We start from the raw sequence: 10,827 nt of genomic DNA on the forward strand, positions 1-10,827 counted from the left end.
TTGGGCTGAGCTTGATGAATTCACGTGCTAAGGCATATCTTGGCGTTGAACTTCGAGTTATGACGTGTTTTGAGCGTTCAACTCTGGATCATGACGTTTTTCTGGCGTTTAACTCCAGACAGCAGCTTGTACTTGGCGTTTAACGCCAAGTTACGTCGTCATTCTTCGAATAAAGTATGGACTATTATATATTGCTGGAAAGCCCTGGATGTCTACTTTCCAACGCCGTTGAGAGCGCGCCAATTGGAGTTCTGTAGCTCCAGAAAATCCATTTCGAGTGCAGGGAGGTCAGAATCCAACAGCATCAGCAGTCCTTTTGTCAGTCTTCTTCAGAGTTTTGCTCAAATCCCTCAATTTCAGTCAGAATTTACCTGAAATCACAGAAAAACACACAAACTCATAGTAAAGTCCAGAAATGTGAATTTAACATAAAAACTAATGAAAACATCCCTAAAAGTAGCTTAAACTTACTAAAAACTATATGAAAACAATGCCAAAAAGCGTATAAATTATCCGCTCATCACAAGCCTAACCACCTAAATGATATTTAAATTCAAATATTTTCCTTATCTTAGCTAACAAGATGAGATAAGATAACGACCACAAGCTATATAAAGAGAGTCAAGGACTCCTTCAGGTACGATATTTATTCCTAACCCTCATATACACTTTAGATTCATTTTTACTTGAAAGTCGAAATATCTTTGCAAGTACCATCACCCGCCGCTCCAAAAGTCCAACTCGTCACTATCATGACTAACCAATCCCCGTTCCCTCTCACAACCCGTACGAAAGGTATCTGGTATAGTTACTCTGAGTTTATTTTGTTCAAAAATCAATTTCTTTTGCTCAATGCTCATATTATGAGTGTTTTATTTTTGTTTGAAGGTCATGCTTGAAAGGGGTGATTAATTTTAGTGTTGTTTTTTTTTTTTTGTTTTAAGGTCTTATTTTATGCTCAATTTTTATTTTGTAAAAAATTGTTTGAGCTCCATACAAATTAAGAAAGAAGATTATTCCAACAGCACTATTCTATTGATTGATTGTAATTCCGCTTGAAGAAAAAATAAAATTGAAGAGAGAAACTCTTCATTATCTTATCATTGGTCTGTTTCTGACATTGCACATTATTGTAATATGTTTGTTTGTTTATTCATTGAACTTTCACATAATCAGTTGTTTATGATCTCTTTTTGTTTAAAATAAATTATTACTATTTGGGCATACAAATACTTCATTTAATCACTGAGACTTCCTTTATGATTTACATTGACAACTTTATTAAAGTAAAAAAAAAAGTAGTGCCATGGGTGTTGAAAAATTATAGAAAATTGAAAAGAATTTCCAATAATAATATAACAAGTAACTAATTAAACTTTATTTTATTAACTCATACCCCTATCTTTGCACATTAAAAAATATTAAACTTTGCAATAGAACATGCTCTTCTGAACTAATGGCAATTGATGCAATTCTTCATATTTTATTATAAAACAATTTTTTAGTTGAACTACGGTTGAACTGGTTGAACCAATAAATTAATGAACCAATAACTAAAATGGTTTATTGACCAGTCCAATTTTTAAAACCTTGAAAAATACTAAAGTTCTAAGAATCAGATCGGTCATCGAACTGCTTTAGTCACTTGTCCAACCGGTCTAACCGTAATTCAACCAAAAAAATTGTTTTAGAATAAAAAAACAAATAAATTATAAATAAACATCCTAAAATATAATTATAATTTAATATAAATCTTAAAATATCTTTCAAACTAATACTATGAAACTTATACCATGAAACTCTGACAAATAATCTCCATGACCTAAGAGCAATTAAGAAATCACTAAGAGACCAATAATAACAAACCAACCAATTATAGCAGTTCATAACCCCCACGCAACATATTAGAGCCAATAAAATGGTTACCTTTTATTTTTTACCCCACTATACTTGTAAAGAGTACAGTAGTATGGTACATTACATTAATACATTACAATAGAAAGAACAAGTGGAAACTATAAACCAAATGATAATTACATTGAAATGCTCAAACAAAATAAGAATTCATCAAAGTTCACTAGCACACTATAGCTACTTAACTATCTTTTAATTAGTCACAAAGCCAAGGCTTAATATTTCTATAAAAGATGCCTGGTCCATAAGTTGACCTAAAGATAAGAAGTTGAGAACAAGCAACGAAAACTAAAATCACAAAACACTATATAACTAAAATCAATAAATCATAAAGACAGTCAGCATCTAGATATAATTAAGTCACAAAACAGTAAAAATGTAAAACACAAACACACGACAGTAGCGATTCAGTCTCCAGCAACACATCACTATGCAAATTGCAAAGAAATCACAAAATCCTACATAGCTGAAATCAATAAATCATGAAGAAAAACACCATCTAAGCATAATTAAGCCACAGAACAGTAAAACACAAACACACACAAAACAATAGCAATTCAGTTTCCAGCAGCACATCGCTACGCAAAAAAATCAGAAAACACAAAACATCAGCACGCCAAACAGCATAGTAGAAAACAATAAAGTAAAACGCAACACAGCAAAACCAGCAAAACATCAGTAATCATGATCAATAATCAAAAGACATTCAATAATCAATTATCATAATTCATAAGTCCTTCAATAATCAGCGAAATCACAACATACAAAACAGGAACACAACAGAACTAGAGCTCATCAGTAATCAAATAATCATTAAAAAAAATTAACACAAAACAATCAAATAATCAGTAATCAAAGAAGAGAACAGGGGTTGGAGAATTTTAGAACAGCACGAAGAGAGCAGCCCTGCGTGTGACAGACGACGGCAGTGGCTCGACGAACAGATGGCGGCAGTAGCTCCACGGACAGGCTAGGGTTTTTAAATTTTTTTTTGGTTGAAAATACTTGAGTTCTGAAGAGTGGGGAAGGAGAGAATGGGGCAAGGGACTCCTAGCGCTACCGAAGCTTTGTTTATTTTTTTGGTTGTAAACTAAACGGCGACGACACGATGGTAACAAGACGACAGCGCATAGGACAAAGATGATGGAGGATGGACGCCGAGCGAGGAAGAAGAGACCGAAATGCGAACAGGGGGTTGAGGACAAGACGAAAAGAGAAGCCTCTGACAACCATGGACGGCGGCAATGGCTCACTCACTCCATTCAGCGGTGGTGGAGGCTAGCTAGGGTTTTCTTTCTTTGAGTTGAGGTCTTGAGGAGAACGAAGGAAGGAAAGCTAGAAAGGAAGCTATGAACGAAACGGGGGAGGGAGCACAAAGGCTGAAAGTGAGCCGAGCTGACCGAGCTAGACCAAGCTCAAGCTCGGCTCACAAAAATTGAGCTCGGCTTACGGCTCGACTCATTAACAATCGAGCCTATTTCTTAAGCTCAAGCTTGGCTCACCGAAAGCTCACGAGCTGGCTCGAGCTCACAAGTTGGCTCAAATAATAGAAACTTAAATACATAATCTATAATTCTATATCAATAAATTATAATTTATATATTTTAAAAAATATTAAAATAATCAAGTCATTTATATATATATTACTATTTCATATGTATGTATATAATATTAAAAGTATAGATTAAATACATATAGGATATGTGTTTTAATATATAATCGAGTCAGCTCACGAGCTAATGAAATGAGCTTATCCAAGCTCAAGCTCGGCTCATTTAATTTATGAGCTCAATTCCAAGCTCTTGGCTCACTAGCTCACGAGTTTAGCTTATCGAGCTATTAACGAGTCGAGCTCGAGCTAGCTCATGAGCTGGCTTGACTCACTTCCAGCCTTACAACACAGAGCAACGCATGCTTTATTTATTTATTTATTTAATTTACCGAAACGACGTCATTTCTAAAAAACTGGCCGGTTACTAGTCCGGTCCAACTGTCTAATTTTTGTTCGGTTCAACGGTTTGCTTCCGATTTTGTGATGAGCGGTTTTGAGTAGATAATCGAACCGTTTGCTTTGCCGGTTCCCGGTCGAATCGGTTCAACTGATTGGTCCAATTTTCAAAAATATTTCTTGTTTACATGGTAAACGAGATATGTGTATTTGTAAATATAAAAATATTAATAATTTAATTTAGACCAATTTAAAAAATAAAAATTGATGTTTTGTTACTATTTAAATTGATTTTAATTAATTTATATCACATTTATATTTTAAATTTTAAATTAATAATTTTATTTGTTTAGTCAAATAATAAATAAGATGGATATTTTTAAATAATAGAGAAGATGAGTGGTTTCAAGATAATAGAGAGATGAGAAATTTTAAATTTTAACTCATTGATTAGTGAGCGACTCGACATATTATGTAATTTGAAATTGTACATTTAAAACCATCACATCATTTTTTAGAAACTAACACATTTAAAATAATACTCAAGAAGAGTACATGAAAAATTTTAAAAGTTTTATTATATTAAACATTTTAAATTTAAATTATATAGTTAAAATTTTGTTTATCAAAATTTTTAATTTTGTTTAGTGGTTTTTTGTTCTTTTTATTTTTGTTTATTGTTAATTTTTAATTTTTAAAAATTCTTCTTAAGTAATAATTTAAATGTGCTACTTCTTAGAAAAATAATGTGCTGATTTTAAATTATCAGTCAAATTATGTGATACTACGTCCAGTCGCTCACTAATTAGTGAGTTAAAAACGTTCATCTCTTCTATTATTTTAAAATTGTCCATCTTCAATATTTTGAAATCGCTCATCTTCTCTATTATTTGAAACGTTTTATTTCTAAGAGTTTAATATGAAAAATAAAAACAAAAAATAAGTTTAAAACTTGAATAAATAAACTCTGCATCAAGGTGCTGAAATCAGACCGAACCGACCGATTCAACCGAATTAACAGAAACTAGTTATTTGGCCGGCCGATTGACCTTCAGAATCGTTTTGCGGAAAATTGGTTTAAAAACCGGTTGAACCAGCAATTAATCGACAAACTGGTCGAACCGGCCAGGTTTTTCAAGTCCCGGTTCGCTGATCCAACAATCAAAACGGCGCCATTTTGATTCAAGTGCTGAATTTTACCCGCCTCCCCTTTCTTTCACTCACAAACGCACCCTCACCAACCCTAGATCCTCCTGAACCCTATCAGAGCCACCATCACCATCTCCTCTTTCTTTCATTCTGCTTTTCTCCTCGCGTCGCCAGAAGCTAAGGTCGGTTCGGGGCTGTTGTTGGCGTCGCCGTTTCTCTGTCCGAGCTCTCTCTGTCGCTGCTTCTCTGCTCTTCACAGTTGGTCGTCGCCGCTTCTCCGCTCCTCGCCGTGGGTCGTCGCTGCTTCTTCTCTCCTTGCCGTGCGTCGTTTCTGCTTCTCCCCTCGTCGCCGTTTTTGGCTGTGGCCCCTTCTCTGCTCCGGCAGTCTTGTCGTCGCTGCTGCTCTACTCCGCACCGTGTCTCACCGTCGTTGCTTCTCTGTTTCGCGTTACCGAGGTTTCCAATTTGAATTTCTGTCTCCCTGCTCTCTCCTTCGCTGCCAATCCAGATAACGTAAAACCTCCCCTTTATCCTCTTCAATAATGTTCAAGTTGTAATTGTATTATATTGTTTTCTTTTTTGTTTTGTTCTGAAAATGCATATGTATAATTGATGATTCTGCTCAGTTTTGAGATATTAATTTTCTGAAGTTTTATTTGAATTCAGTCCGTTGATGTTGAATTAATTCTGCTGAGATTGAGTTATAAATTTAATTTTTTTAAGTTTAATTTATTAACTATGCCGAGATTGATTTTTGCTGAGATTGATATTAAATTAGCTCTGCTGAGATTGAGTTATAAATCCAATATGTTTTACTTGTTATTTTGCTGTCATTGATTCAAAAGAAAAACATTTTTACCATTCTGCATTGGATTACCATATGGCTTCAAAATAAGGGTTGGATGAAGTTCAGACAAGGAGATAGTTTATTCATAGAAAAAGAGAATGAAGTTAAGAAGCAAAGAACAAAAGATTACCTAATTTATGACAATGAAAAACTCAGGAATGGAAACCTAATTTATAAAGGTTATTCTGCTTCTTTATTGTGTTTTTTTTGTTTAGTTAATTTAATTGTTCAGTTTTCTTGTGTTCTGGGCTTCTTATGTACTGTGGAATTGCTTCTTCCTGTTTAAATTGGAGACTATACTGATTTCTTTTCCTCCTTGCACCATACTAAAATTTGTGGCCTCAAATTTTGGTTGCCTATCATGGATGATTATCTTCTGTTGTTATATCTGGAACTGATATTGTTTGACCAAGCTTAGAAGTCCTATTGCTAATGTGTTATACATATATGAAGATTGAGAAACTTAAAATGAAAGAACCAAGCTTCGACCAAATTTTAATTCATACAATGCTTTAATTGCTGTGCACCCTATCTCACAATATATGCCACATTGAATTTTTAATAATTTTATGTTATATTTAATTAAACCGGTTCAACCACAGTTTGACTTCGAATAAAGAATTAAACCATTAAATCAGTCACTCGACCAGTTCATTGACCGGTCCGGTTCTCGCAACCTTGCTTTGCATATATGTTGGATAGATATAGATTATTTTACAAAATAATTAAACTTTATATAAATTATTATTTTATTTTTTTTTTGTAATTTTTAATTTTTCTTAACAAAAGCAAAGAACGCAGAAAAGACACCCCGCAGGCCGCTGTTCCTTCACTGCATTCTTAGCGCCAAACACACACACCTTCCATGGAGTTAATTGCTTCTTCTTCCACATTCTGCCCCGTCGCAACTCCCCCTCTAACTTCCTCACTCCCACCTCGTTCTTCTTCTTCTACTGCTTCCTTCCCCTTTCCTCCTCCTCCTCTCAGAGGCTGCGCTTGCAGAGCCATACTCAGCACCCACACCACCCAGAAGGAGAAGAACGGCATGCTCGGAGCTCGTTCCTATGATTTGGACCAACTTTCTGGTTTGACTGCTTTGTCCCCATTGGATGGCCGCTATTGGGGGAAAGTTAAGGAATTGACTCCTTTTATGAGTGAATATGGCCTCATCTACTATAGGGTTCTTGTTGAGGTACCTTACATATCCCATTTACGCTTTCTGCTTGATTTTATTAAAAATATGTTCTTTTGCAAAATTTAGAGAACCCCGTTTTTGAAAAACTTGTTTTGTGTGCATGTTTGATGTGAGAGTTGCTTTGTTATGTGCTTATGCTTCGGTTTTCATAGGAAAGGATCAAACTTGTTAAGTTTTTCTTCTTAAAATTTAACTTTTAATAATGCTTTGGCATGTTGAAATCCATGGTCACAGAGGAAGAGCTGAAAATAATTTAGAGAAAACCAACAATGAAAATTTATTAGAATGCGAAAGATTGATTACAATTGATTTACCATTTGAACTTCCAAACTTCTATATACTCTAATAAATGGAATACAAGTGGATTGGTATGATTCAAGGTCATCCTTTTTATGTTAACGTATGAGATGGATGCGTTTTTGTGTCAGATAAAATGGTTGTTGAAGCTGTCTCAGATTCCTGAAATTGTTGAGGTTCCGAGTTTCAGTGAAGATGCCAAGTCTTATTTACAAGGCGTGATTGATGGCTTTAGCGTGAGTGATGCCTTAGAGATAAAGAATATTGAGAAGGTGACTAATCACGATGTTAAGGCAGTGGAGTACTTCTTGAAACAAAAATGCCAATCAAATGCTGAAGTGGCTAAGGTTGAGATTTGCTTAAGGTGTTTCGTCTTGGCCTGCGAGGATATGCTTTTTTCTGACTAACAGCTCCGATGGTTCACTTTGTTCCTACAGGTGCTTGAATTTTTTCACTTTGCTTGCACGTCCGAGGATATAAATAACCTCGCCCATGGGTTGATGCTGAAAGAAGCAATGGGATCTGTTATGTTTCCTATCATGGATAAAATAATTAAATCCTTCTGTAACATGGCTAAAGATAATGCTCAAGTCCCAATGCTTTCTCGCACTCATGGACAGGTAAGCTAATTTGTGCTTTAGTTGGTAGATTTTGGTTGTTGAACAATCTTTATTGAAATTTGCTTTCTCTGGACCCTAGCCAGCTTCACCAACAACTTTGGGAAAGGAAATGGCTATATTTGCTGTGAGATTAAGCAGAGAAAGGAAGGAATTATCTCAGGTTGAGTGTTTGGGGAAATTTGCTGGTGCGGTTGGAAATTACAATGCACATGTTGTTGCATATCCTGATGTTAACTGGCCTCAAATTGCAGAAGAGTTTGTAAAATCTCTTGGATTAAGTTTTAATCCTTATGTTCCTCAGGTATGTTTGAAGTTTTTACCTTTTTCTGGTTCTTTTCATGCCTAACAGGCCCTTTTGCAACCTGATAAAATAAATCTTGTTATGTGTATACACATTGTCATACAAATTTTGCCATCAGTAGTTAGTGAAACTAAATTTTATTGTGTGTCGGATACTTACAAAATTGAGTCAGCACTATGTGGTAGTTATTGATTATACCTACTTCTTGATGAGATTATGATTTGATGTATCCTTCTGACTAGATTACTTCACTTCTTTAACAGATTGAAACTCATGACTACATGGCGAAGCTATTTCATTCGCTCATCCAGTTCAACAATATATTAATTGATTTTGATAGAGACGTATGGGGCTATATATCCTTGGGTTATTTTAAGCAGGTAGATTTCCTGATATAATAGCTATAACAGTGTGATGCTATACTTTTAGGTTGACAATCTTTTTGATGTTCTAAACTTTATGCACAGATCACAAAGGCTGGGGAGATTGGGTCGTCAACTATGCCTCACAAAGTGAATCCTATTGATTTTGAAAATAGTGAAGGTAATCTAGGTGTTGCTAATGGAGGCCTGTCTCATCTAAGCATGAAATTGCCAATTTCACGATGGCAGGTAAGACCAACTTTACTAATATGGTTGTCTGGAATCTAATTAGTGTAACTTCTTGTGCTAGGTTATAACCTACAGACCTTTTTGGTCTGATTCAATAGCAATGATAGTCTAATTACACGATGTTTCTTTTCTTCTTTTTTTTTTTTACCAGAGGGACTTGACTGATTCAACTGTCTTACGAAACATGGGTGTAGGAATTGGTCATTCCCTTCTTGCTTACAAAAGCACACTTCAAGGAATAGGAAAGCTTCAGGTATTCAACTTGACGATGGATTTTTACTTCTCTCTTAGAGTATGCATGATTATGTTCCAATAGTAGATGATACCTTTTGTTTATCTCAACTGTTTTGCTATACTATTTATCAGCAAGTTGAATGTACATGCTTAAAGAATATTTTCCTTGTGTTCTTTTTGTTTTCACATCAAGCTTTCTCTTAATGTTGTCGTTTACCATATAGGTTAACGAAGCTCGCTTGAGTGAAGACTTGAAACAATGCTGGGAGGTGCTAGCTGAACCGATACAAACTGTATGTATATGCTACCTAGATTTTTACATGATTATTTGGTTTTATATTTCTTTTGTTAACAAATATTGAATGCTTAGAACATGTATATAACTTGAATTTATTGTCGAGATGTATTATTTTCTTGTCATAGAATATAGATGATGTTAAATTCTCCAAGTGTCTTAAACTCTTACGAGTTTAGATCACTCAGAGTTAACTCGCTAATTAACTCAGATGTGGATAAACTCGGGTAAACTTGGGTAGACTCTTAAGTTTACTATTTTAATCCACCTTCGGTCTCTTTTAAGTATCAAAACATGTAGTTTCACTAAAACTCCTTTAATTAGACTTTAAAAAAAAATGATACGATATTTAGACATAATATGTGTTAATTTTTAGCATCAGACATTAATGGTTTTATTCACCTCTTTTTTTTCAATTTGTATTTACTATTGTGTCGTTTATTTGTTTCATTATAATATTATAAATGTGTCTTTTATATCCCTTTTTATCGTTGTTCTTAAAAGAAGAGTTGTAGTGGTTTATGAGTCGAGGTTACATGAGCTCTACTAGTTTACCTAAACTCCCAAATTTGACAACTTTGATAGTTATCTACCTGTTACATCAGATTCAACTTTTTTACTCATTAGTAATGTAATTGCAATTTACTAGCTGCAAACACACTCTAGCTGCATGAAAAGGGGAAAAAGGTGAACATGAGACAGCTAAGAATTATATATCTTAGCTGCATACTTCTCTTGATATTGCTGCTTGTCATCCTCTTTAAGAACTTGTGTATAATTGTTTTCAAATCTTCATTTAGGTTATGCGAAGATACGGTGTTCCGGAGCCTTATGAGAAGTTAAAAGAGCTTACGAGAGGGAGAGCGGTTACAAAAGAGAGCATAAGAGACTTCATTGAAGGCTTAGATATTCCGGAAGCTGCAAAGACGAATCTGTTAAAGTTGACACCGGATACATACATTGGAGCAGCAGTAGAATTGGCGAGGACTGTGGAACAGGCAGCGGATTTGTTATGAATCGAATACAAAAAAAAAAGATTCTCGAAACTAGCAGTTAGAGCAGTTTGCTACAGAACTGCCAAGGCATTTTTGTCATAGAACCTCACCAACCAAGAGTGATTATTAGTTGCTTGAAAGAATATTTAAATAACATGCTGCACATAATGTTCCCTGATTATGAAAAACTATAGGGAATAAGGGATTTTGCAAGTGATAGGCAAATTGTATTATAGATTTTCATGCTTCAGAAAGGCCTGAAAAATAAGGAAATAGGTTTGAAGTATACCTTTCTTCTATTGGAGTCTATTCTTCGAGTTGTGTAGAACTACTTAGAAAGCAAAAGTCTCTTTACCTGTTTTATTTTACACCTTATTTCTTGTTGGAGTGCATAGCGTTAAGCTACCATTGTTAAGTAACA

General features: G+C 34.7%; 1 protein-coding gene across 3 annotated transcripts; it reads left to right on the top strand.

Annotated features, from left to right (window-relative positions):
* Positions 1-5,077: 5,077 nt before the first annotated feature.
* On the top strand, positions 5,078-10,694 carry LOC107458881 (uncharacterized). Of its 3 annotated transcripts, none has more exons than XM_016077094.3 (10): positions 5,078-5,524; positions 6,648-7,050; positions 7,482-7,697; positions 7,788-7,970; positions 8,050-8,271; positions 8,535-8,651; positions 8,739-8,882; positions 9,034-9,135; positions 9,341-9,409; positions 10,212-10,694. In XM_016077094.3, exons 2-10 carry the CDS (start codon positions 6,724-6,726, stop codon positions 10,425-10,427), a joined length of 1,596 nt encoding a protein of 531 aa, XP_015932580.1. In that variant the 5' UTR covers positions 5,078-5,524; positions 6,648-6,723; the 3' UTR covers positions 10,428-10,694. The 3 variants fall into 3 exon arrangements, with proteins under 3 accessions (XP_015932580.1, XP_052108120.1, XP_015932581.1); XM_052252160.1 differs by having other exon boundaries at positions 6,653-7,050; XM_016077095.3 differs by having other exon boundaries at positions 6,660-7,050.
* Positions 10,695-10,827: the final 133 nt, after the last annotated feature.

Source organism: Arachis duranensis, chromosome 7 (genome assembly GCF_000817695.3).
Source record: "Arachis duranensis cultivar V14167 chromosome 7, aradu.V14167.gnm2.J7QH, whole genome shotgun sequence".
Taxonomy (NCBI): domain Eukaryota; kingdom Viridiplantae; phylum Streptophyta; class Magnoliopsida; order Fabales; family Fabaceae; genus Arachis; species Arachis duranensis.

Bases quoted from the DNA above. Each gene is read 5' to 3' on its own strand.
- LOC107458881 (XM_016077094.3), top strand. From the start codon at position 6,724: ATGGAGTTAATTGCTTCTTCTTCCACATTCTGCCCCGTCGCAACTCCC. The intron at 7,051-7,481 runs GTACCTTACATA...TTTTTGTGTCAG, and splicing joins ACTATAGGGTTCTTGTTGAG to ATAAAATGGTTGTTGAAGCT. The intron at 7,698-7,787 runs GTTGAGATTTGC...TTGTTCCTACAG, and splicing joins CAAATGCTGAAGTGGCTAAG to GTGCTTGAATTTTTTCACTT.